At 43.6% G+C, this 27,994-nt stretch overlaps 1 protein-coding gene across 4 annotated transcripts; it reads left to right on the forward strand.

Annotated features, from left to right (window-relative positions):
- Positions 1–500: 500 nt before the first annotated feature.
- actn4 (actinin, alpha 4) lies at positions 501–27,986 on the forward strand. Of its 4 annotated transcripts, XM_049724942.2 has the most exons (23): positions 502–861; positions 17,493–17,607; positions 17,891–18,010; positions 18,489–18,575; positions 18,732–18,819; positions 19,077–19,155; positions 19,288–19,369; positions 20,073–20,158; positions 22,463–22,555; positions 22,629–22,754; positions 23,415–23,519; positions 23,619–23,766; positions 23,837–23,987; positions 24,102–24,210; positions 24,292–24,432; positions 24,511–24,693; positions 24,794–24,928; positions 25,001–25,180; positions 25,251–25,397; positions 26,000–26,080; positions 26,599–26,664; positions 27,254–27,412; positions 27,571–27,986. In XM_049724942.2, exons 1-23 carry the CDS (start codon positions 736–738, stop codon positions 27,727–27,729), a joined length of 2,766 nt encoding a protein of 921 aa, XP_049580899.1. In that variant the 5' UTR covers positions 502–735; the 3' UTR covers positions 27,730–27,986. The 4 variants fall into 4 exon arrangements, with proteins under 4 accessions (XP_049580898.1, XP_049580899.1, XP_049580896.1 ...); XM_049724941.2 differs by lacking the exons at positions 20,073–20,158; positions 26,000–26,080 and adding an exon at positions 20,905–20,990 and having other exon boundaries at positions 501–861; XM_049724939.2 differs by lacking the exons at positions 20,073–20,158; positions 26,599–26,664 and adding an exon at positions 20,905–20,990.
- The last annotated feature ends 8 nt before the right edge of the window (positions 27,987–27,994 follow it).

Genomic DNA, 27,994 nt, shown 5'->3' on the forward strand with positions numbered 1-27,994 from the left:
AAGATTTCCGTCCACCAACGTTTTCATTGTTTCAGAACTTGCGGTTCAAAGAGTACATGAATATGCATGCGTAGTGGAAGAGACAGTGGTGCGTCGTTGTGTGCGCACACGCACGCACACACACTAAATTGACTCGCTTTCTTTCAAAATAAAAGCTGTATTTTATAGTTTTAATAAATAATTAGCTCCCCTCGTGTTTTTTTTTTTTTTAATGTGACCATTATTTAACCTTAATCAAGTCATTTGATTTTCCAAGATTAAAAAGAAAATCTTTTCAGGTACACTATTTTTTCTCATTAGAGATACACATTCACATTTCAATAACAAAAACTACCAATTGAAAAAATATATGATAAAATAAAATATGCTGTTTGTTAAGTACATGTATGTGTGCATGTATTTTAGGCAGTTGGATTTATTGTGAAGGTGGACGCCGGAAGTGTCTTGCTGTTAGGAGCGGCCGGGTTCCGCCCATAACCCTCGCACCACGCTCAGGGAAAGCTTTTCTTCTCTCTGCGAGCACCCTCCCCGCCTGCGAACACCGGATACTCCAGCCTAAAAAAAGAGAGAGAGGAAAAAAAAAGAGACCCCTGCACGGTGACGGCCGAGAGCGGCGAGAGAAGGACTCCTTCCTGCGTCGTGCTTCCGTCCCTAACCCGGCCTCTAGTTCGATTTTGGTTCGTTTGGGCATTTTTTCCCCTGGCCATTTGACTATTTTTTGTGTGTGTCATCGACATGGTCGATTATCACGCCGCTAATAACCAATACTCAACGGGCGGGCCGCAGACATACATGGAGCAGGAAAACGACTGGGACCGGGACTTGCTCCTGGACCCGGCATGGGAGAAACAGCAGAGGAAGGTAAGGAGAAGTCAAGCTCGTGTGGCGGGCGGGTGGTAGGGAGGGAGTGAAGCTGGAGGCTGGGAATGAGGACGAAAATGGCAGGGGAGGGACTGGAGGTCAGGGAGCGAATGCAGGCCTCGGTTGGCCCACTTTCTCCATTATGGCTCCCGGGGTTCGGTCAGTTTCACCCCCCTCAAGTGCCTCCCGGCCCATTTGATTAAAATTTGATTTGCTCTTGTTTCTCGTCGTGTTGCTGCCACTTTATTTAATACATTTTACAGCCCCCGAAGCCGCCCACCCGAACGGAAATAAGGCGCCACATTGTCCGGAAAAAGTCAAACTTGATCCGTGTGCGCCTTTAGTTGAACGCTCCGATCGCCGAAACTCGTTCGGGTTTTTCTGCCACCGCTTCCTCAGCGCTTTTGGTCCGTTTTTGTCGCCTCGTTTGGTTCGGGAGCAAATCCCGATGACAGCTGAAGGAGGATTTTGTCCAATAGTTTGGAGAAAGTTTTAGTGGTCAAATTTGACCAGATTTTGTTTGATAATTGCGAACGCCTTTGATCGTGTGTGGGAGTTTTGAGGTGTTCTGCACTGGTGAAATGTCATACAAACGCTACCTAATGCGGTTTTTGGTGTGTAAATAGACGAATTAGTCCACTGTTACCCACTCGCGTAGTTGATGAGATACTGCCTTTCATTTTCTGAAATAAATCACGGCGAATTTTACGAGGTTTTTTTTCCACGTTCTAGATGTCACTGAACGCAACACAATAATTATAGGAGTGACAACAACCCCCGCTCTAGTAGTAAATTACATAATTAACTAAAATAAAATACTTTTGTAAAGGTATAACATTTCGCAAGTGAAGATAGCATCTTTTTCCCCAAAGTAGTTTTAAAACTTTTGCCCTTTACCAGATTTTGACAACTGCGTGGTGTGACGTTCATAGTGTGTGGGAGTTCTGAGTTTCGGTAATCACAGTGGTGAACGTCATAGGATTTTTCATTCATTCATCTTCCAAAATGCTCCTCCTCATTAGGAGGGTTGCGGGCATGCTGGAGCCTTGCCCAGCAGTCTTTGGGCCGTAGGCGGGATACACCCTGAACTCATCGCCAGTCAAATGCAGAACACGTTTAGACGAACAAACATTCACACAATCACATCTACAGACAATTTGGAATGGTTAATCGGCCTACCATGCAACGAACTCTACTGAAAATCATTCAAATGAATTAATCTAATAACTAAATTGCTCTAAAACAATGTCATTTATCTTCAACAACTCTGTAAATTGCATCATGTGACAAATATTCAGGGACCAGTGTAGTTTACAATTGAATATTTAGTTTTAAATAACATTTGTGCTGGTCATTGTACGTTTTAATTCACACTTTTGCTCTTCTGGCTGGTCTTTCATTGCTGTTGTATCATTAGATAATAGCACAGTGTGAAACTTTGCAGGAAGTCCTCAAAACTTAGAAAATATCAAAAGTAGCATGTTGGCTTGGCAGTGCATGTAATGAATGGAAAAGAGTGAGTGCGACAGTTTCCAGGACTCAGCGGGGTGCGTGTTGAGAGAATAATGAGGAACTATTGCTTAACGGTGTGGAATGGTTGTGTGTTTGTCAGTCACTGGTCAGATGACTGACATATGTGCCAGCGAGTGGCATGACAACATGTTCAACAGTCACAGGTTTTTTTTTAGGTCATCCCGCGTGTCTTTTATACGTCAAATTTCCTGGGGGCAAAGTCTGCACTGAGCAATGATTGACTCCCTGCGCAAACACGAGTGCTCAGTGAAGTGATTGATTGACAAGAACGGACAGCGCATGGGCCACCTGACGGACTTCCCTCGGCCCAACCGACGCAGGTCTTGGCGGTGGCAACGGGGGACGAGCACGGGTACATTCCTGTGGCGTGGCCTCGCTTGTCGTGCCAGTCGTTGCGCAAGCGAAAAAAAAAAAGGGTGTGCGGTTCACACCTTATTTTGATAAAGTTCTTGGGAAATAATTAATAATTCCCCAACCGCTATATAGCGGGTTGTAAACAGCAGAGCTAGTGGCATGCTAAGGGAGGGCAGCAGGAAATATAACTGTAAATATATACACACACACACACACACACACACACACACACACACACACACACACACACACACACACACACACACACGTAGTTTTTGCTGAATCTCTCGTCAAACCTGAAATGAAATGCTAAACATCTCCATACACTCTTCAGCATGCATACAACAGTGAGAGCTCAAAGGTTTGAGTTTGGCCAATCACAAGGCACATATTGAGCAACAAAAATCTTTAGACAATTTAGTCTTCAAAGAAGACTTTTAATTGTTCAAGCAATTATCAAAACATAAATGTGTGCAATCACCCGCTATTGTTTAATTATTTTCCTCTACGGAGTTGTCACTTATTTGCATTTTAGTCGAGTTTACAACACCCCGTTCCACATGTGGGCCGGATGTGCGTATCATTGAAATCCAATCTTATCCGTCGCATGTCGGAACACGCCTCGCTGCGCCCTTGACGCCACTGTCTGCAACACGCCGAGTTTCCTGGTGACAGTTAGCCTCCACATATTTCCAGAAGGACTCAAGGGGGTGTGAAAATGGCGCGGGGGTGGTAGAGCAAACACCAAGAAGCAGTTAAAAAAAAAATGGCATTAGGAAAGTAAAGCTGTATTCAAATTTTTAATGGAGTTCCAACTTGGTAGCCACATGGAATGTTGTAGTAAAAGAACCTGTGCCGTAGCCATCTAAAATCTGTAAACAAACACACTTTGTTTTGTATGTTTTGATTCAAACTTTGTTTCTTTTTATATGATGAAAACATTTTTATAACATATTTTTCTCCTCTGCTGTACCATGACTGATAAGTATGAGTGCTGATGTCCCCTTCCGGGTGTTTGTCTAATTTTCTGAAAAGACAAGATGAAGGATAAGATTGGAATGTAGTCATGAAGAGAATGACGTGAGGTCCAGATAGTCACACTTGCGTTGTGTGCTTGCGTATGTGCGTTAATAGTCGTTTCAGTCTGTGGTTGTCTGGCGGGATTGTAGGGTGGGGCACCCGCCATCATTTTAATCGTCTTAATGTTGAATTATACTCTCAAGTGTTTCCAAGCTGCTACCAAGACATCTTTTTCCTGTGGTGCTGCCAAGATAGGCATGGGCTCTTGTTGCAGTTGCCTGAAAGCAGGCAGGACTGGCTAAGACTGGCATTTGACTCAATTTCCCAAACCTTACGATGGGAAAATTGAGCTATTAGTCAATCTATAAAGTTGTTTTTATAATGTTGTTCTCTTCCCTTCTATGTCATTGTTGCCAACATTAGGGATTAAAAAAAAATAAAAAAATTACGCTGACATTGTATCATGCGGCGCTTTTGACAGCGTTTAGCAGCGACTCCAGCATTAGCGGCTAGTAGCATCAGCGGCTAGCAGCCAAGCGAGTACACAATATAGCCTGTCAAGGCAGTTAAATAGACATAAACGACGTTGAATATTTTGGTGGCGGCGACCTGACACAGTTGCCTTTCCTATGATCACATTTCTACAAGGCAGGTTTACTCAAATATGCTGTTTAAGACAGCATAATTGCTAGCTTACTGTGTTTCTGATGTTAACTTGTCTGTTAATTCAAAAGCTATTGTCTAAAATCTCACTAATGCCTCTAGAGAGATAAAATTTAAGTAAAAAATGTTGGTTAAAAATTAAAACCATTTGAATTTGTTTTTGTCTTGATTCCCGACAGATTGGTCTTCACATAGTTCAGCCGTTTAAATTCTCATGAGGTATTATTTAGCTTCTATGCATCCCGGCACTCTTTGACCTTTGTACAACAAAGCGATTAGCAGATGCGTTGGTCGTAGTTGTAATCAACCTGGCAAATATCTCAGCCTTGCGTAAACGGGATGTCATGTGATTGTGACCTGACAGGACCTTGGGTGTCATTCTTGGTCATCGGGCTGTTTTTGGTGCCGTGTAATCTTGTTTGAAGTGCGTTTACACTGTGTCAAACAAAAGGTGGGTTTAATGCAGTTGTTCCACTTTGTATTCTGGTCTCGAATCTTATCTCTTGGCTTCTTGTCACGCTTGTTGACATAAGGTAAAAAACAATGAAGACGCAAATTGGCTGCAAGTGTTTTTCCGACACCTTGCTCTAATAGCATTTGACTGCACTGTATGCATCTTTTTTTTTTTACTTTTATATTGTATTTGATTTGCTTACTACCCAAATAGGTTGCCTTTAAATCCCAAGGATCTTCTCTGCAATCCCGACATTTCATTGCAGTCTGATCTTTGTCCGTTAGTGTGGCCATCCCTGATCCGCCACCCCCTCTTTTACCCAGCCAGCTGATTTCAGGTCAGCTGTGGGTAAACCCTCCATACCCCCTCCCCACCTCAACCCCCAATTTCAGCTGACCGCCATCCACAATCCCCATCCAGCAGACGGCCAGCCAGAGGACAGAGCGGTGAGGAATGCAGGCCCCCCAACCGCCCGCCGTACTCCCACCCCTCCCTCTCAGTCTTTTCACCTCGGTGCAGCCATTGAACGGCGTGATGAAGCTCAGGCAGCCCGAGGGGTTTTTGTGGGGGGGCTGCAACATTCCTTTGGTGGCTCATTCTAGACTGCTCGGCCGGTGGGTGGGGGGCTATTTGCTGGGAAGGGGGCGGTGTGGCCTGTTTTTTTCCCCCCCCCCTTCCAATAGACATACAGAGAGTTGGGCTTTTGTTGCTTTGCAGAAGTGGTCGGCATACGTCGACAAAGTATTTTTATTAAGTGACCCAAACAAGATGTCAAATTCAAGTTTGGAGAGAACCTAACATGTCTGGGAAAAAGCATACAGGCAGCCGATGCTTGCCAAGCCTTTTCTTTCTGTCTTCTATCTCTCAGCATCATCTCGTCGCCATGGCCTTCCAGTTGGTACGGATGCCTTTCTCTCTCGCGTTATATTTTTGGAAACACCGTTTCAGAGCTCCGCCACGATGCTCTCCGCATGCTCCACGCGGCATCTGTCCAATCCACAAAACCCCCACCTTCCTCACAGAGATTATATCCCAGATCAGATGACCGGATTATATCCTGATGTGACTGAGGATCGACTTGTGTATTCGTGTTCAACGTGTGTTTGTCACACTGCGTTCACTCATCCCAATTTCCGCTACAGTTAATCAGGGTTTTGGAAAAAAAAACCTGCTCCCTGCTTACTCCAGCTTGAAAATACTCGAGCCTGGAGGATTCTGCGCTGATACTAGTTCAGGAAGTGTCAAGTCGATCCTGAATCGTAATTACTGGAGACGCGGCGCGTGCAGTAGTTATTTAATTAGCTGTCGCCGCTAGAAAATAATTACGTTTGGAATCTAAACTATTCCCATGTCTTCGCCGATATTATTGTAGGGTTAAGTTGAAATAGTTCCACTCCTCAAAAGGCCCAAATGTCCAAACATGATCTTTTTCAAGCACGTAGTCGACAGCCAAGAGAGTCGCATGAAACCACAAGATGTCTGCCGGTGGAAAACAACATAACTGGTATGGGTCAAGCCTAAACCCGTCTGTTGTTTTAATGCAGTGATCCTCGTGTCCCAGATTCACGCACGCGACCCCCACCCCCGGGCCCCTCCATCATGGCGGCTTCCAACACACAATCCCTTTTTAAAATGAGTCCAATTTTACACCCCCTCTTTGCGTTAGTCTGAGTGGAGAAGGTGAGTCAGTCGATGTCTGGATCATTCCATGTAAAATCAGCGTTCAATTCCAGAATTTTCGAGAGAAAAAATTCTCGCAGAAAACTCTTTGTAACAAGAGTGTAGAAAATTTATGTAATGGTCTGGGTTTTTCTGTTGAAATTCCCACCACATCTCAAAATTAAAAGAAAATCTCAGAGTGACTATTTTAAACAGTAATACGGCAAAAAGCGCAGTCGACAGCTGAGAAATGCTCACGTGAAACAGATGCCAGCAACAGCTTCCTCACGAACACCTCGAGCCCCTTTCACACCATCTAGAAAAGCTGTCATTCTTTTTGGATTGTTCCGTGTGAAACCGTGTACCAAAAAATAGGAAGATGATGTGACTAACAATGCATTTTTATCACGGTAGGCCGCAATTTATCAATGCCAACAGTCACGTACAAACTTCCCATTTTAAATGTGACCATGGTATGACAGAACAAGTTTTATCGTTTCTTTTTTTTTTTGTGACAAGCTCTTCTATTGCGACTCAGATGTCCTCAGCCTTGGCGTTGTGCCCTGCAGAATATGGTGAAAAACCTTGGCTATAAAAACCTCCCACAGCCTGGGTTATTTTCTTCCATTTGTCTGAGTTGGATGGGATTGTTGACAGACTCGCATCAGTTGTTGGCAGTGCTGCCTTTGCATTTTCGTTATCTGCTGTAGTTGCAATTTTTTTTTTTTTTTTTTTTGGTGCGTGTGTGACGGGGTTTTGACAAATCTTTTAACATGTCCAGTTCTTGTGTCCCTGTAATATCCAACTTGTGTGCAAATATCATCACGCCCTACCACCACCATTTTCTAAAGTACACGACAAATGACGTCAGTTAGATGAGCCTAAAGCTACAAAAATTTTGGACGAGACCATTCTTGATAGTCGCCATAGACGGAAAGACCACAGGAATGTTTTTGCAACTCGACAAAAATCAACAAGCACTGAAAATCATGATCCCTTTTCACACCACCCATGATAGCTGATGCCGTTCTGCGTAAAAGGCAATGGTGGAGAAATGCAAAACATTTAATCATAATTGAAAACAAAGCCTAACTTTTCTCAACACTAATGTTATCATCCTTAATGCATTCTATTGCGGCATCAATTGTACGCTTCAGCTCTCAACTGCTTGGGTTGCTGTTGCTAAGCAACCTGATAATACGGCATCTTATTTTTAGTTGCAGCTCCACACAATGACCAGGTCGTGGACCGTTTGTTAACCAGCCCTCTGGGGAAAAAAAACTTAGCGTAGTAAGCAGGCAGCTGCATCTTCTTAAAAATAAACATTTTTAGCACTTGTATTGATGCGAGGAGACCGAAATAGACTATCAAAGTGAGACAAAGCAGAGCAAATCCTTTACTTTAACCGAGTGGCCTCCAGTAACGCAAACGTAGCCTAGAGTAGCGCTAAAGCTAGAAATGACAACGCAGAGAGTCAAACGGAGGCTGACACAGGAGTCTTTGTCGACTGAATAATCCGCCCCACGGGCCAGCTTTGATTGGATCAGACGGGATGGGCGGCTCGCGGCCCACGGCGGACGGCTTTACCGACCCACATCAAGACCAAACAAGGAAGCCAACTTTCCACCAAAGCAAACACGCCGGCCCTTGAGAAACATCAGATTCCCGCCTTTAAACTTCCTGATTGTAACGTCAGGGACACTTTTGAGGGTGTTCAGGTATCGTTCTTTCCATCTTGTTGGTTTGTCGATTGCTTCGTCTCACTCTTGGCACGTGTGGTGACTATGTTTGAAACGGCAATAAGCAGAAAGCCACAAAAGCCACAGCGACTTCCTTCCTTTCTTGCACTTCTGCAGTAAACTGACACGAAGCAACTCCCAAAGTCTTCTCTCCGGCTTGCAGTCAGTCAGACCTTAAATCACCACAATCATGATTGATATCAACTTCCAAACATGGGCATTGTCATATTTTCCCCTTTGCATGAAACATCTGTGCATAGAAGCCAGACACTGTAAAGAAGTTACTTTATTGATTCTTGACAGAGCATGCTATGCTTTTCAGTATTTTTCAAGTAAAAAAAAAAATCTTGATCCACTCTGCGCAGTCAGCGCTCGACATTCTTTTTTTTTTTTTTGCATGGTGATTTGCATTGGCATCCACTTTTTTTTTCCCCGTCGCTCCGGCATTAGACCAGAGAATGATCAAGCCATAAAGAGGGACGTGTGTGTGTGTGCATGTGTGTGTTCTCTGGAATGTGTGACCGAGCTGGACTCAGTGTGTGTGTGTGTCTTTTTTTGTATGGGTCATCAACAAGCGGAAACTCCGGACCATTGCTGGACTTTTTACAAGGACTCCCTTCCTTCTGTTCTTCCTGGCTGCATTCTTGACATATTTTCTCAGTCACTCAGATGTAACGTCAGCAGAACGCCGCTTTATTTGCTTTGACTCATGCTGTCTTTCCGTAAAACTACTAAACAGGGGGCCATTTAAGGACACTCCCAGGAAGTCTTAGTTTAGATTTAACTTGCTTTGTCACTTCCTGTCTGTTCAATATCATGTGTGTGTGTCAATGTGTGCATGCCATGTAGTGTTACACACCACAAAGCTGGACAATCGAGGGAGGCAGGGGGGTTGTCACCTTGATCGAGGCGTGTCGACGGGAGGTTGCTGCTCGGTTACATCACTGTCGTCACGGTGACAAGCGCTTGGGTGTGTTGCCTTATAAGGTAATAGCTGGTCAGGCGGGTGGAGACAAGGAGAAGGAGGCGGGACAGGAAGAGACCGGGTCGGCCTGAAACTCCCGCCAAGCTGCATTTTCACACCCTTGCTGTGCTTTTATGTGTTTTAGCCTCTATTTGGCGCTCTGGCATTGGGCGGTGCATTCTAGCCGTGACACATCTTTAAAGTGTCCTTCTCATACTTCAAGTGCATACTCAGGCCGTCAGTCATGCACACTCTGTGAATGTTTAACCCCCCTCCTCAAATACTAATAATACAAGTAATTCATCTGCCGCCATTATGTGTATTTATTATGTAATTGTACAGATTAAGTTTTAAAGAACCTTTTTTGGAAGAGTTAAGAGTCAAAATGTAGGACTGGGGGGGTTGTGTGTGCACGTTTGAGAGTGTTGCTGCACCGTCTGTTGCTTGAAGGCTTATAACGCCGCAACATAAATGCTAATTAGCATGAGCTACGACGATGGATTAGGAACATCGATCGTTTCCAAAAGTCCCGATCAAAGTTGCCTTCCCTCGATTTTTTGATGTTTGCAGTTGCAACAAATGTAGCGTATTTACAGCTGCTCATGTTTGTGGAATTAAGGAGGACAAGGCCACTCCCGTGTCAATAAAATGAGCCACAGGCAGTGTGCTGTGACGGCAAAGTTTTAAAAACATCCTTTGATACGCCGCTTGATTACTTCTCCTTTTCGGAACAACAACTTCCACAAACTGGTTTCACATGTCAACTTGATCCGCTTGGTTGGCTTGCATATCTGTAGCAAAATTAAGGGAATTGTTAAAGTTGGAATTTTTCCATGGGGACAAACCAGGAATTTGGTTTAACTCAATCACTGCTAGCGGTTTTTAATTCAGTGGCTTACATTGCTAACTTTCTTTTACAGTGGTAAAAATGTTTTGCGAAATTTGTACTTTTAAGGTCACTGGGGCAGTAGACTCAAAATACACCGATTGCATCGACAATATTTTCCTTGATGACAAAACCATCATGATGCATTGCCTTTCAATTACCCTAAATTTCTATTTCCTGTTATGCTCCCATGGAAAGTTTCCAATTTTGAATATTTCTAATATTTCCCAGCCTAACTTCCCCATGAGAATTTCCCCGTTATTTTATTTCTTTGAAACACTGCTGCTCAGTTTCAGTGTGGCCATTTTCGCGTGAGCTAATCAACACCATGCTCACGGAAAACATTCCATTGTCGTTTTTAGAATAAAAAGGCCAAAATAAACAGCTGACACTTTGCGCTGGCAGCTCCCCGGCAGGCAGGCAGGCCGGCCGAGCTCCCCGATTGCAACTGTGGGAAAGTAATGCTTCTGACAGGAACACACACTCCCTTTCACAAGTGGGTGTTTAATAGTAATGATGGCTATAAAATACAAATGGCAAAGGCGTTTCAGCCATTTTGTTGCATTTTCAGCAATAAAACAACACTTTAAAGTCACATTTCATTAAATAGCTAAATTGACAGGAAGTCAAAGAAAAAGCCGCTGTGTTTTAGTTTAACAAAAATTCTCTAGCCGTTCGAGAAGCTTTGACTTCACTTTCTCAAGGTCCATCTGTGTTATGAAATGATTTACTTGCGAGTCAGTCAGTAACTAGGTAGAGCTTGACTAAACTTGTGGTTTTTACAATAGTTCCTCATTAAAATGACTCAAAAGTGCCTCCTACCGGCCTGGCCGGCCCACCTCACAACGTTTTTCATTCAAATTGTGCTGCTGTGATTTTGGTGCTGTAATCTTCTGAACAAATGGCACCATCTGCCCGACAGGAAATAACTGACATCATCATGAGCTAACAAGTCTGAAGCTGTTGGCAACTGGCAACCGCTGCTTAAACGAACTCGGTCTTTCTATTCAAGTCCCGAAGAAAACGATCGGATGGCCTTTAGTCCTCAGGTGGTTCACCGGACGCGCTCGGGGTGGGTTAATATTTAACTTCCCATTCCGCTGAATGCTTTTGCGCACATTCCTGGACAATGAACGTGGACGTCCTCCCTCCACCCACGCTCGGTCGGCTTCCTGTAGCGCGGCTCAAGACAGGAAGTGTGGATTAGCTTGGCTGCTGATTGGCCAGAGGGGAGAGAAACCCAAGCGATGGTGTGATATGAGAGAAACAGACAAAGTGGACTGCTTACTGATTATTCTTCTGTGATTTCATCCTGTTACGCGCGCCAACACTTCATAGTCCATAAAAAAAAGCAGCTGAACAGTGAGATTACTTCCTTCCTGTTAGCCTTTCAGACAAAAATGTTATTACAAATGTCAGTAGAGCTATGAATCAAATTTGAGTATCCAATCAAATTGCTCTGATGTGTTGCGTATTTGCAAAATTGCTAATGTGTAATTCATTAAACCAGCGTTATAAGACTCAATTTACAGTACTTCCCTAAAATGGCCCGGAATGTGTTTCATCTACTCAACTGCAAGGATACCAACCTACATTTGGAAATTGGCAGCAGTCTTTCATGAGTAAACCCACAAACATATTTCAACAAGCCATGTTGGCAAAAGACGCAAAGTCAGCCATTTTTGTTCAAAACAGTTTTTATTGTTTTTTGAGCCATCTCTCCAAGACTTAGTTTGGAAATTCGTCCTTCTATTTTCCATCCTCTCTAAGCTTTTACACACAATAACCTGAAAATGTCAACTGGATGCATTTCAACAAGAGTGTGGAGCGTTTATGCTTTCAAAATACAGTTGTGCAACGTCTCAACCTGAACAAACGTTTGGTGATGCAATGAGTATTGCAGCAGTATGTCGACATGTCTTGGGTCAGGGACCGTGTACACAGCGAGCAAAAATATGGCAACAGTTTAACTGCAAAAATTTAGTGTAGTGTAAATTTTGAAGGAGCAAAAGGGCTCGACATGCAAATGTTTCGGTCGGTGCCGTCTGACCTCGCAACAAAGACAGGAAGCGACATAAATAAATGAACAAATACCCGCACAGCTTGACATTTTAGTATGAAAAGTCCCTCTTGCCCCCACCGCCACACTAATTTCCTGTCTTGCAGTTTTAAGTTATCTGGAAAAATGGCGGTCAGTACATGAGCAAAATCAGCCTCTAGATTTGGATGAGTGGTTGGTAGTGACTTTTGGGACAGGAGGATCATCTTGCACAGGCACGGACAGGATTAAGATGGCTGCTGTGCCCATGTGGGGGACTCCCACATGCCACCGTCACATAAGCGGCTTAAGTTGCCAAATAGCTATGCAGTCTTCTGAATGTCTTTAGTTTAGCTCTTGTAATTTTTTTAGGGGAAAAAAATATCGATTAGTCAAAGTCTTACTAAAGGCCACACTCAAGTTCTGGTCCAGGAAGTTGGGCATTCGCCAAAATAAGTCAGGTTGCAAGTCACGGTATGGCAACATTGTAGTGCCTCCAAATGTTTTTGGTCTGAAATCCAGGCTGGCAGCAGGTTCCACTTGTCAACATGAAATTTAGCAGGCATGACAATCATAGAATAGAGTAGACCCACAAAAAAGTCTCAAGATGCCATGCCGAAAAAGCGGCAGGAAGTCTGCCATTTGAGTTTAAAGCTGCCATTTTCTGGTTCAGTTGGTTCTTAAAAGACAAACTACTAGATTTAGTCCAGTTGCTCCCACATTTAGTAAACCACATATATTAGACAGATGTATGACGCTAAATTGCCATAACGAGTTTACGTCATTGCGTGCATCCAGAGGATGGCGGCTCAGTTTGATGACTCTTGAAATGCTAATAAGTCAACTCCACAAAGTCAGATCTCAACCATATGTTTTGGGTGTGTTTTTTTTACCCCCTAACAACATATCAGCACATAAAGCAAGAAGGTGGACCTAACTTTGTGTGTCTGTGTGTGCATGTTTGTCTGTGTGTTAGTGCACATATGTTAATGATAACCTGTCCAGACTTGAGAGGATAATGAGACCCGAGAAACCTCTGCAGCAGAGTTCTGTTTTGTCTTCTGCACATTTGTTCTTGTGTGTGTTTGTGTAAACGTTTGTGTGTGTTTAAGGCGTTTTCACTGTCAAGCGCTGACCTCCAAGGAACTGTTCAGACTAGTAGCCACGGGCTGCTTCTTTCATTTAAGCCTTTCACTTGTCAAATGTACTAGTAGACCTCACCCCAGCTCTCCCTATGTCCTGGGGGTGAGGGGGGGTGTATGATGAGGGTGAAGTTGTGTGGATGGTGTCCAGTTCCTGCTGTCGCTCTACAGTAGCTGTGGCTGCGTATCCACTTACAGCAGTACCGTATGAGCAGAACACCAAGGAATGTCAATTGAGGCCATTTTGTTCTTGGGCCTTTGCTGACTTTTCACAAAACACACAGCTATTGATTCAACTGATTCGATTTTTTTGGGGGGGTGGGGAGTTATTAAACATCTAATCCAGTTTCACTTAGGAATATGAATTTTGAAAGTTAGATAAGTCTATTATGGGTAGATAAAGTCACCAGAAGCCATAACTGAATGCTCACAAAGGCGGCCATTTTGGTTTTAAGGGGCGACACTTCCTGTCATAAAGATTTTTCATGTCTATCATGAGTAGACCCACAAAAAAACGAGAAGTGCCATTGTGGTTGACGCAGCGGCCCTATTTGGGTCATTTGGGCAGCTTCCAGTCTTTTCAAGAGTAAGATCAGATTTTGTTCAATACTAAATTGTGAAAATTTAAAGCATGGCGGTGAATAGGTTTAATATTTAGACATTACTGAAATGCAACAACTGTGTCATGTGATGTTGAAGTGAGACAGTACAAAGTTGTTCTTTAATTGGCCTTGTCAGAAAAAGGGTGTAGGAGTGCTTGTGTCAGACCAGACCAGTCAATTACTGAACTCTATTCACAGAGCCAGTCTGGCCCAGTTGGCCATATTAGTCCTCCAGGGTCCTTTCTGGTCCTGTACAGTCTCAATTTTTACAAGCCTCATGGCACTTTGCTTCAAAGAGCCTTTTATTAGAACTGTTGTCGTGTTCCAACTTCCGTTTTTGATCGCCAGTTCCTCTTTCTGCTATTTCAAATAATTGACAACCACGATGTATCTGTCTGAGACTAACAAGCTGTTCATAGCTCGTGTTTGTCATCTTGGCTTCGCTCCACCTCTGTAGCCTCATTTGTGGTGTCGGCACGTCGCTGCCTGTCCAAGGCCCTTAAAGCCTTTCTATAACTTGTGCGAGAGTACACGCTGCAGTGACAGGTTGTCAGGGTGTGACACGATTCAACACTAGGCATCACGCTGATGTAATTTCATGAGAGGCGTGTCATCGCTTGTTCTACAATTATGGTGGACTAACATCATGAGAAAGATTTTAAACACTGACCTCACTGGTAGATGGTTATTTTTGTCTGAATTTGTGAATGCTAAAACGTGAATATCAAGTGAAATACTGTATCACGTTCTATTTTGGTGATCACGTGAACGTTATTCGTTTAGCTACGACCCCTGAAAATGGCCCAACGACAACACCTTGAAACCAAAACAGCTACCTTTTGTGTTTCGTAGCATGGCTCCTAGTCATATTATGAACATGCATGTCGGATTTTGTATACACATGATGCACCGGCGAGCGGTTGTAACATTATCTAGCTGTATTGTATTCCATTTGTTTTAGTATCCTCTCGTAAATGATAAATAACCTACTTCAGCTTTTACCTTCAACTTGTGGGCCCGCTCGGAAAAAAGGTTCAGTTGAAAGATGTTTGCGGTCTTCAGCAGACGGCTTCAATTGCCAGAGCCCTCCACCCTTCACCAGTGAAGCATGCAGGACAGGGTGGTTAAATCTACATAGGAGAAGACATGTTGGACAACTTAAACACTTCCAGACGCCTTCTGAATAAAATGACGCCCGGTAGAGGAGCGAAACTCCGACGATGGATGTTAGGTCCGTGCTAGTCGTGCAGCTACTCTCGGTTAAACGGCAGCCATTTAAATTATCTTGACATGTTCACGCGGGTCACATGCTAATAATGCTTTAGCCATCCGCAATGACCAGTCATTTTTCTGGTCGTAAGCACAACACGTCACGCTTTCTTAGCAATAAGTTGCCATAGCAACAAGATTCTTTCACGCATTTGTTTTTTTATGATCAGAAAAAACATCACACTCATGACTAGAAGGTGATCCTTCAAAAAAAAAATGATGCGAGCCGATAGGCCGCCTGGGCAGGTTTAACAGCTCTCAAGTTGCGCATTCAAGCAAATTAAGCACCGTACACAAGTGGTGCCACTCCTTATCGTGCCTGAATGCAAGCACACTTCTTGCCTTCTAGTAGAACTACTAAAATCAGATTGGTACATTTTACCCTGTTGGCAGGTACAATAATGAAATTGGATCAAATGCTAACATGCCACTGGTTGGTATGCTAACAAGGTTGCAACATGAGTAGATAAATGAGCATCGGGGTAGATTCGTTCTTATTTTTGAAAGATTTTAAATTAATGTGTAGTACTTTGTGTGTTGACAAGCATCTCAATAGCGACGCTCAAATTCTTGTCTAAGCGGCAACTTCCTGCCTTTGCTGCACCACTTCCTGCTGCATTGAGCCATGCATGCACCAGAAGGGGGACATTGTTGTCCCGCTCCTATCCCCCAATTTGTCTGTTTGTTTAGGTGAAATGTATCCCCAATTCTCCAGCACCAGCACCACCCACCCACTCGTTTATTGGGCGGGGAGCTGAAGGGTGCCATTATCCGCCTGCCTCAATGCACGCTTTGTGCCGTCCGCTGCGGTGTGATGCTGAACGGGGGGCGGGACCACCAGAAGCACACAATTATAATGTTTTGTAACTCAGCAGCAAAGTGGGGGTAATTGGATGCACGATTAAGGGCCAAAATGTCACATTTTAAAGATAAGTCTTTCAAGGCACGTGTTTTTGGGGTGTTTTTAGGGTTAGGGTATTTTTTGGAGTTGTTTAAACCCTGTGTTGTTGAAGGCTGTATATTTTACCGATGCATTGAGAAGTATTGAAAAATGAAATATTTTAGAAGCATATATTTTGCATGTGTTATTTTGTCCATATTTAAAATGGTATTTTTCTCACACATTGGTTAAGAGGTTTGTGGTCTTATGTCCCCACCGGAAATAGGGTTTTGAAATAGTGTATACTGTATTGTGTATTTAGATTTAAAAAAGTAATGATAATAAAAAATGACAAAAGCACATTTTTCCAGGGAATGCCTGCAGTCCAGAAGCAAAGAATGTCGAATTCCAGAGCGAGGCCATGATCTTTTTTTCCCCACACGTCTGTTTATGATTTGTCGCTGCATTGTGTTATGGAATTCATTACAAGTATCACAGATGTTTAGTCAGAGTCCCTGTCGGGATTAATGTGACATGAGTGTGGGAATGTGCTCCAAAAGCAGGCTGGATTGAAGACAATTTTCACAAGCAACCTTGAGGTGGATAATGATGACAAAAACATTAGATCTCAGCTGGATTCCAAGATGAGAGGGTTTCAAGATTAGGGCTTCAAGGCTGGATTTGGGTTTGAAACAGCGTTTCCACACTGGAATTGCCTTTCAAGTTAGGGTTTCAATAAGAATCTAGAGCAAGATGAATTGTGATTATTTATGCAAGTTGCGGCGAGAAAGTAATGATGAAAACATAACTTTACTCGTTTTCAAGATGAGCATGTCCCCAAAAAAATGTTTATGTGAAGCTAAACAATACGTGTTTGTCAGCCACCATTTTATGGCTTCCAACATCCACTTCCTGTCACAACAGAGCGGTTCCTGAGCTGACTTCCTGTCTACTCAAAAGCTTTTTAGCCCCCCTGTTGTTTGTTTTCTCTTACATCAAAGCATCAATGAAGTACAAATAAACACATGCACAAAGGCAAATTCATTCAATATTTGGAGCTAGTTAAAAAACAAACTAAAATGTCTGTTAAATTAGTTTTCAAATGAAGTGATATTTTTGTTTTCGAATTGCAAACTAAGTATATAAATTAGACATGTCTGTCCCACTTTCAAAATGGCCGCCATCCTGTGAAATATCACTAATGAATCGTTTTCCTGTTGAGATGCACATGTGCAAATCATTTCAAGTTGGATGAAAGTGATGGCCAGAGCACATTTTTGTCCCCCCAACTTTCTTGAGGTCATATCCCGATTTTCCATCTATCCAAGACACCTTCTTCTGAGGATTGTTATTGTTCATCTGCGCTAGTAGACAGCTGCAAACCGTTTCATTCATGAACTGTGTACGTTGTTGTGTGTCCTCATCTAGACGTTCACGGCGTGGTGCAATTCCCACCTCCGCAAAGCCGGCACACAGATTGAAAACATCGAGGAGGACTTCAGGGATGGACTCAAACTCATGCTGCTACTGGAGGTCATCTCGGGTAACGCCTGATTTGATGTCATTCCATTCGAATTTGGGCTACGAAACTGTATTCCGATTTCAAAATAGTTTAAAAGCACCGATAGGGTCTCAAATGTTTCCTAGGTATCAAACCACTGAATGTATTTTTCTCTGACTCACAGCATGACACATTTTTTTTAATCTTTCAGTCTAACAACTCTGGAATCCAAACACTAGCACCAAAAAAAAGACTTTCATCCAGTATTACATATGTACTCTGCATTTGCATATTTATATACATTTTTGTCTGGCATGTGCTTTAGGTGAACGGTTACCCAAGCCCGAGCGAGGCAAAATGAGGGTTCACAAGATCAACAATGTCAACAAAGCTCTGGACTTCATCGCCAGCAAGGGAGTCAAACTGGTCTCCATTGGCGCAGAGGGTCAGTAGACACGTACACTTTTCCCAATAGTTTATTTGGAGCGGGGCGTCCAAAAATGACCTTGATGAGCCACATGCTGCTTCACCAATGCGTCACATACTCCTGTGCAGTGGAATTGATGAGTTAGCCTCAAAGTACGCGTGCCATTTTGTGTACTTATTTAAGCTATGTGTGGTATTCCGGCCCGACCACATGCCTAGCTGCCGTACTTGCGTGCGTTCGATGACATGAAGTACTAGAAATGTGTGTCACACCTTCACGCATTCTTTACCTTTTCTAGATTTCTATTGATGTTGTGGTTTGGGCATACTTGCAGCATTGATAAACGCTGATTAGATAGTAATTGTTGTAGTGATTTTTTTTGAACACATAGTTGTCTTTGCTGCCGTCTTGTGACCTTTAAAATCCATCCACTGCATTCCACATTGAGTTCATCAGCAAATATGTGACTTTGTGGGGGGGATTTTTTGGCCTGCAGAAATCGTGGACGGAAATGCCAAGATGACCCTGGGAATGATCTGGACCATCATCCTCCGCTTTGCCATCCAGGACATCTCTGTTGAAGGTCTTTTTAAATTATTTTCACTATGGAAGCTATTTATTATTCACATATCATTTTTTTTAAATTCACTAATTGAGCTAAAGGACTTCCTGGTGTTTAATTTCAAGACAAAATGTCTGCCCGTGCACCATCGTGCGTTTCTTCGTCTTATCCTCACAGAGACATCGGCTAAGGAGGGTCTTCTGTTGTGGTGCCAGAGGAAGACCGCTCCCTACAAGAATGTCAATGTGCAGAACTTCCACATTAGGTAACACAACACACACACACACACACACACACACACACACACACTGCAAAATAAACTGAGCTGCTGTGGTGCTGCAACACAATAACAGCTGGTGTGTGTTTTTTCTTCTTGATGCCACATTCTTTTTTTTCCTATTAAAATCTGTAGCAAGCGCTCCCCCTGGTGGAAATGTTTGCACTGCAGTACATATTTGCTATCATCATATTAGTTTGTTACATCGTGGTTCTGGTGTAACTGGTGTTTTTGCACTCCGGCAGCTGGAAGGACGGCCTCGCCTTCAACGCTCTGATCCACAGACACAGACCGGAACTCATCGACTACGACAAGCTCAGAAAGGTGACCGGCGCTCATTGTGAATCATCTTCTCTACCAAAGTAGAGGCATGGCTAGTGTAGACTAACTAGTACTTAATATTGTATTGAAGTCTGATTGCAAACTTTTTTTTGCCGTCTGTAATTGCTCACGCAGGATGACGCTGTGACCAACCTGAACAATGCCTTTGAGGTGGCCGAGAAGTACTTGGACATCCCCAAAATGTTGGATGCCGAAGGTAGACCTCATTTATGTCCAACTATGTGTCCGTTAGTTGCTTGTATTTAGAATTCCTATGCAAATTTATGTTTATTATTAGTATTCTTTACTGACTTCTTATTGAAAAAATATATGTGTAAGTCAATTGTTTTGATACAGAAGATGTGTTTATGTTTTTAAAGTAGGGTCTCAAGCCAGGGTTAGTGTTTCAAATATTGGTTTTCAAGTCTTCTTTGGGGATTTATGTCAGTAGATTAAGACAGGTTGCAGTTTTTGGACTAGGTTGTCAATTTAGGTTTTTAAATTTTGTGCTTCAAGTCTGGGTTAAGGTTTCAAAACAGAGTTAGTGGGTTTTTTTTCAAAGTAGAATTCTAGTCAAGGGTTTGGGTCTCAAAGTAAATTTTTAAGCCCAATTGAGCTTTCACAATAGAGCTTCAAATGAGCATTAGAGTGTTAAATCAAAGTTTGGGTGTTCAAGCCAAGATTAGCATTTTAAAGTAAGGATTTGAGCAAAGGGTTATGTTTTTTCAGGCTAGCAGTGTTTCAGACACCAACATCAACAGATGGCATGCTTTTGTTTATCCATTATTTGTCATTATATGTATTTTGCTGACTGTGCATTGTTGTCAATCACTTTTTGTGTTTGTGTGTCCGCGTGAGTCTGCGTGTCGTACATATGCATCCATGTTTAATCACGTCTTCATAACCTCCCCCCTCAATAGACATTGTGAACACTGCTCGTCCAGATGAGAAAGCCATAATGACTTATGTGTCCAGTTTCTACCATGCCTTCTCTGGAGCTCAGAAGGTACCCCATGTCAGCTCCTCTGTTACGCCCCTCCCCCTTTTTACTAACACGCGTCCTGCCCCCCCCTTCCACTCCATTCGGCATGGCCTTGCCCTCTTTCACAGCTCTCTCCGCTCCGGCCCTGCACAGCAAAAGGATATGTTGGGACACAAATACGCAGCAATCTACATCATACAGTCAATTGAACTCAGATGGTGAAAGTGCAATAACAAGTTTAAAATAATAATGAATAAGGAATCTTTGGAACAACAACAAAAATCTGCTGTCAAGGAGATAAAGTGTTAATCTCGACTTTGAAGTCTATTTAGCCTGGTAATCCTATTTAATCATATCGAGTCCCATTAGAATGATCCAGTAGTGAACAAGATTAGAGGATTTTGTTTCATTTTAGGGCAGTTAATTATGCCGGTAGAGTTCTTTGATGGGAATCCTGTGGGCACGTTTTGTTCTCTTAATTTAATCACCCCCCTGCCTCGGTGTGAGGCGGCCTCAGGAGAATTGGGCGTTCAGGTTGTAAGACACAGCACTTTCACCAGTATGTGTTTTTCGTGACTGGATGTGTCGATTGTTGCGTTTGTGTCCAAACGTGAGCCGTGAAGCTCCATCGGTGGGGATGGCGTCACTTTTAGGTGGAGCTGCAGACGTACCCCACGTTCCCTCCAAAGTTGCTTTTGGGTTGCTTGGGCTTCACTCTTTGTTCTTCTCCTCTCTCTTCTCATTCATCCTTCGCTTCGGCTGTCGGGCAGACATCGTGGGCACGCTGAGGCCTGACGAGAAGGCCATTATGACCTATGTGTCCTGCTTCTATCACGCCTTCTCGGGCGCGCAGAAGGTAGGCGCTTCCAACACGCCCTAAAACTGAGAGTTCCCATCATTTACGTGCACATTTTTGGGGGTGGCTCTTTTTATCTCTGCTTCCTATCCTTAAATAGCAATTTGGTGGAAAGGATGGGCAAAAATATCATCTGTGATTTCTTGATGGGAACTCTCTGAACACGCTTCTGTGCTTTTAAATGCGCTCTGTTTCTCTTAAAAAAAAAAAAGTTCAGTCGGGCTTCACCTTCCCAAAGTCACATCACGGCGTTGCTATTGGTTTGCTTTGAACGTTCCAAAAATATTTTTTAGAATTCACAAACTCTTGGTACATATTGTAACTGTATGCCAAAAATCAAATTTGCCGTACTATACTAGCAAAAGCATTGTAACAGAAGATTTTCAGTTTAGTGTGCGACTTTGGGAAGTGTTGATTTCTTTGAGAAATGCAAGTCAACATTTTTCCACTTTGCTTCAATTGCTGTTTAACCACAATTCCACATTTTGTTATTGTTTGTAAGTTATTTTTTTCTCCCCCAAATCAAAATAATTTTGTTAATAGAACCTCAAAAACACTTAAAATTCGATTGACTCGAGTTCAGTATTGAATTTACTTGTCAAATGTGTTGTTTTTGTATTCCTGCAGTCCAGTAGTTAATGTCGTAGGACCCGCTGGACTTCAGCACCGCTTGAACCCGATGTACTCCATGTATGGATCCATTTGAGACGCATGGTGTTGGTTTTATTTTTTAAACACCGAGTTTTTGATTGAGGCACATGAAACTAACCAACAGCAGCTTCCTGCATGTTGTAACCATCTAAGTGAGGCTGCTGAGTTGTCGTTTTTTTAGTATGGCAGTTGATTTTCACCCCCCCCCCCCCCCCCCCTCAAAACACGTGTGGATTTTTTGTTGTCGTTTTTATGCAATGAAATTTCGCACCCAATCATTGCTCGTGTGTGTTCACGCCAATGACTTGAACCTGAAGAGTAGACTTTTAACACACTTTGGAGCATGTTTTGGTTTTCAAAATGGGCCATGGAATTTTTAGTTGAGGTAAAATACACACACAGGTTTATTATAATAATAATAAAATAATTTTCATTTTTAAATTATTCATTTTGAAATATACATTGTACTAAAATATTGTCAGAAGCAATTTTACATTTTATTTTCTATTTTATTGTGTAAAATTGGTTTACTGATATATTTCGGTTATTGATTATACATACCTCCATAAAGAAATTAGTAAAAATTACATTTATGGGTAATTTATTAAAATTAGGTTGATTAAAATGTTATTAAATTCTAAAAAATTAAGATCTATTAATTTTGTCCTTCCAATAATTAATTTAATAAGAAATGAACAAACAAATGCATGAATATAAAAAAATAATTAAATAATTGTAGGAGGAAAAAAATTGGCTACAATAATGCAAGTCTAAGGTATTGCTAGAACATCTCACACCAACATTTGTGTCCTCCCCGCTAGGCCGAGACCGCAGCCAACCGCATCTGCAAAGTACTGGCGGTCAACCAGGAGAATGAGCACTTGATGCAAGAGTATGAGAAACTGGCCAGTGACGTGAGTACAAAGTAGACATGAGTCGCCTGTCCTACATTATTCCGATTGATGATTCCATCCTCCCTTCCCACAGCTATTGGAGTGGATCCGTCGCACCATTCCCTGGCTGGAGAACAGAAATCCAGAGAAGACCATGTCTGAGATGCAGCAGAAGCTGGAGGACTTCCGAGACTACCGTCGCATCCACAAACCACCAAAGGTTTTTATCCACTTCCACATGGAGCTAACTGTTAAAATTATATAGCTACCGTCTTTTCTCAACCGCATGGACAACCTTTTTCCTTCCCACCGACACTATAGGCTGATTTTTCGCACAGCCATGTTTTGAGCTAAAGCCCAAAAAGCTTTGACTAAGTGAAAATGAGATTCTCGGGTTTTTGATTCATACACCAGAATAAGATCACTTTTGATGAGAATTTCTTCCCTCATGTAAAATGAACCAATGAGAGGCTGCAAATATAAATCTTTGTGGTGTAAACAAAACATCTTTGTTGGCAGGGAAACACTGAAAGACCTCGTTTGATTGGTTCACGTGACATGAAAAAAAAATCAACTTCCTGTTCGCTGTATCATAAATGTTATGGGTTTTAATTACATTTATTTCTGGAAAGCTGTATTATGTGTTGCTAAGGGGTATATTTCACCAGCTACTTATTTACTGATTGTTAAAATCTTCACTAAATATTACAAAATCTTTACATTACTGCTGATGTTATCTAATAGTCAGCAGTTTCATGCTTAAATGCTTTGTGTAGATCCTTAATGTGCTTTAAATATGATTTTGGATTCCACTAGTCCGCTCCTTTACTTACATAACAGGTTGAGTTCCCTCTAAAAATTGGTCATGTTGCTTCCACAGGTCCAGGAGAAATGTCAGCTTGAGATCAACTTCAACACGCTGCAGACCAAACTGAGATTGGGTGGCAGACCTGCCTTCATGCCGTCAGAGGGACACATGGTGTCTGTAAGTACAAGTACACACATTCCAAAGCCGAAAAACCTTGATGTAGAGTACTGGGAATTTTTCACGATTATATCTCTGTCCTGCATATTCGCTCTTCAGGATATCAACAGAGCATGGCATACTCTGGAGGGTGCCGAGAAGGGCTACGAGGAGTGGCTCCTCAACGAGATACGACGTCTGGAGAGATTGGATCACTTGGCCGAGAAGTTCCGCCAGAAGGCCTCCATCCACGAATCCTGGACCGACGGTAAATCCACAGACTCCTATTCCACAAAGAGTGACCAAAGCAAAACATTTACATGTACGTTAACATTCAGGCAAGGAGGCCATGCTGACTCAGAGAGACTTTGAGACAGCCTCGCTGTCCGAGGTAAAGGCGTTGCTCCGCAAACACGAGGCCTTCGACAGTGACCTGGCTGCCCATCAGGACCGAGTGGAGCAGATCGCTGCCATCGCGCAGGAACTCAAGTAGGTGAAGAACCAATAAATGGTGAACCGGTTTGTTGAATGTAAATATAAAATAACATGACTCATGAAGGTTTTTGCAGACCCCAATGGTGTTTAACCCATGTTGTCTTTCAGTGAGCTGGACTACTACGATTCTCCCAGTGTCAACGCTCGCTGCCAGAAGATCTGCATGCAGTGGGACAGCCTTGGAGAACTCACCCAGAGGCGCAGGGACTCTCTTCAGGTTTGAGACCGACCATCTGGTCACCACAATCCATTCTCAGACCTTCTTGGACTCTCCCATGTACTCGTCTCTTATTTTTAGAAAACAGAGAAACTGCTGGAGTCCATCGATGAACTTTATCTGGAGTACGCCAAACGGGCAGCGCCCTTCAACAACTGGATGGAGGGGGCCATGGAAGACCTGCAGGACATGTTTATCGTCCACAATATTGAAGAGATCCAGGTACGCGTCGGGAACACGACAGCGACGACAGAAGCACACGGCGGATGATCAAATACAAGTTTTTCTCTGCTCCCTCAGAGTCTGATCCGTGCCCACGAGCAGTTCAAGTCTACCTTGCCCGATGCCAACAAGGAGCGCGAGGCCATCCAGGCCATCCACAGCGAGGTGCAGAAGATCGCCCAGCACAATGGCATCAAGCTGAGCGGAACCAACCCATACACCACCATCACGCCACAGAGTATCGACAGCAAGTGGGACCAGGTAGAGTACATCTACAGGATGTGATGTCATCCCGTAGATTGGGTAGAATGGAGTGAGGTTCCTCAGACATTTATTAATGTGAGCGTTTGTCTCTCTGCAGGCAGAGAAGTTGGTGCCTCAGCGTGACCGGGCCCTCCAGGAGGAGCTTCTGAAGCAGCAGTCCAACGACAACCTGAGACGTAACTTTGCCGAGCAAGCCAACGTAGTGGGACCCTGGATACAAAACAAGATGGAGGTACCGCGTTAAGCTCGTCGGGCAGAATAGTTGCCGAATAGAGTAATTTAATGAATGCAAATGCGCGGACAGGAAATTGGCACGATATCCATCGAGATGATTGGCACTCTAGAGGACCAGCTGACCAACCTGAAGGAGTACGAGAGCAGCATCGTGAACTACAAGCCCAACATTGAACAGCTGGAGGGCGTCCACAAACTCATCCAGGAAGCCCTCATCTTTGACAACGCGTACACGGCCTACTCCATGGAGGTACTAACGCAGTCTTGTGCCGCTCAGATACTCTGTAAGAAAGTTTTTTGACACATGTACCCTCCCGCAGCATATCCGCGTGGGCTGGGAGCAGCTGCTCACCACCATCGCCAGGACCATCAACGAGATTGAGAACCAGATCCTGACGCGTGACGCCAAGGGCATCAGCCAGGAGGAGTTGTACGAGTACCGCGCCTCCTTCAACCACTTTGACAAGGTCAGGCATGCAAACTTGGGTCTCATAGCGTCACTTAATATTTTTAGACACTTTTCAGGGCGTACAATCCCTCAGTCGGTATGTGTCTGCATTATTTGTGTTGTCAACAACCACCTTCCATCATTGAAATAATCAGTATTAGAGATAATCTACAAAAGGAAGGTCACTTGTACAATTGTGAGGGCGGTGGATGTTTTACTGTCAATATTGGCACACGTTTTAAGGTGTCAGACCGAATTCATTTGGAGGTTTTATGGTTAGAATCGATTATTCAGCCCACAAAATGATGGAGTCACCACTAGTGGTCGCTGTTTAACTGTAAATGATTCACACGGGGTCATTCATCCACAATGTCTGACTGTCTCATAGCACGTTAGCATGAATTATATTGAGTTGAGAAAAAATTATCTGATACCCCAACATGCATTTCAGCACCATGATTCTGTGTGAACATTTGTTTAAACAACCATCCTTGTCTGTCTTCCATTTGTGCCATCATCCTTCCCGCATGGTCCATCGCATCGCCCGCCCATCTCCCCCACCCACCCACCTCGTGGTTGCGATTCGGTGATTTGTCATTGGCTATCATCGGCCTGCCTCAGGATCACAGTGGGGCTCTCATGGCCGAGGAGTTCAAGGCCTGTTTGATCAGTTTGGGCTACGACGTGGAGAACAACAAGCAGGTAGGAACCCCTGTTCCGGTGGGGGACAGAGTCCGGGGTGAGGCCACGTGGAAGCAGGAAAGCAAACATCACTGCCGTCAAATCGACATGAGTTTTAGTTTGACCTGTCATTAAATATGACTCATCAAAACACAACTAGTTGAGACCAAGTTAAGAGTGTATAGACAGCATAGACGTGCCAACCTTGCTCGAAGAGATCATATTATCGGACGCGTCAGTGCCTGGTTGGTTTTCCTGCTTCCAAGGCTCCTCTGGATTCAGGTCATCAAGCTTGGAGCTGTTGCGTCCCTGTATGTCCACCAGGGGTCTCTGTTGCTTTGTACAGGTGTTGTCTTGGGTTGCTCCTGCCAGTTTTTATGTTGCTCTCAACATTGACTCTATGTGCTTTATCTTTTTTTCCTCTTCCCTCGCTTCCCCAAACACGACCCTCTTCCCCTCTGTTTCCACGTCTATCTTACCATTCCTGTCGCGTCTCTACTATAAATTTCCCACCTTGCCCGGCCTCCCCCCACCCACAGAAGCGATCGGGACAGATGGTGGCAGAGGATTACCGGGCTCTGCTCATTTCTACAGGAAACAGCCTGGTACTGATGCCAATGCTGGCTTTAGCAGCCCTCTCTCCTTGGGGTGTCTGCAGGTCCAATAGCGGGAGCACTAAAAGTATTACATGACGAAGATTAATTTGCTAATTGGAATATGGCCGCACGTACTAATTTGGCCGTATGAGTCACTCCGGAGTTTTAAGTTGTATTATTTCGAAAAAAATATTTCACAACCAAGAACAATAGAGTTCCTGTTCCATCGAATCCCTGTTCCTCAATTTTGGGTGCGTTTGGAAATTACGTTACATTCAAGTTGTCATGTCCTATTCTGACCAAAGATAAAAATTATTTTTGTCTTTTGGTGCTTTAAATTGTTGTTGTGGACTAAGGGAACCATACTCTGATGTCAGTGTGTACATGAAAGGTGTAAATGTGTCAAAGCTGTTTGTTGAGGGCATTCACCTGCAGGCACCCTGTTTTGCTTTTCTCACTATGCTTGTCATTTCCTCTTTCTAGCGCAGTAAAGCTAACATTGCATGCATGTCGTGTTGTGTTCTCACAAATCTCCATGTGTGTGTTTGTCATGTTCAAGTGTCTCCCAGGTTAACCTCTTGTTTTTGTGCACCGTCAGGGCGACGCTGAGTTCGCCCGCATCATGGGCATCGTGGACCCCAACAACACAGGCACAGTCACCTTCCAGGCCTTCATTGACTTCATGTCTCGGGAAACCACAGACACGGACACCGCAGACCAAGTCATTGCCTCCTTCAAGATCTTGGCAGCGGATAAGGTGAGTTTGGAAAGTGACGTCTTGGGAAATGTTCCCTCATGCAACATTTGGTAGGAATGTCAATCCAAAGTTGACTCATAAAAAAAACACAGATGGGAAGTGATAAATAGTGCATTCCGGCTCTCTGCTTTAATCCATCCCCTTTCTGCTGCCCTCAGAACTTCATCACTGCCGACGAGCTGAGGCGGGAGCTACCACCCGACCAAGCCGAGTATTGCATCGCCAGGATGGCGCCCTACTCGGGGCCCGACGCCGTCCCCGGCGCCCTCGACTACATGTCCTTCTCCACTGCCTTATACGGCGAGAGTGACCTGTGAAGACGGTGGACGGAAAAGGGGACGGTATGCACGGGGGGGGGGGGGGATCGGGATCGGAAAGTAAGTCGACTGCGAGCTGCCGCCCCCGCGTGTGCCGGTTTGAAAGTGTTTGAGTGTGTCGAGTGAAGTGTATTTGATGGAAAGCCGTTTATTCAATATCCTTGATATCCAACTTCAGGTAGTAGACAATTCAGGGCATGAGTAGAACGACTAGGCAGTCTTGTATTTTTTTTTTTTTTTTTTTTTTTTTTTTTTTGCACTACTA

This window comes from Syngnathus scovelli, chromosome 7 (genome assembly GCF_024217435.2).
Source record: "Syngnathus scovelli strain Florida chromosome 7, RoL_Ssco_1.2, whole genome shotgun sequence".
Classification (NCBI taxonomy): domain Eukaryota; kingdom Metazoa; phylum Chordata; class Actinopteri; order Syngnathiformes; family Syngnathidae; genus Syngnathus; species Syngnathus scovelli.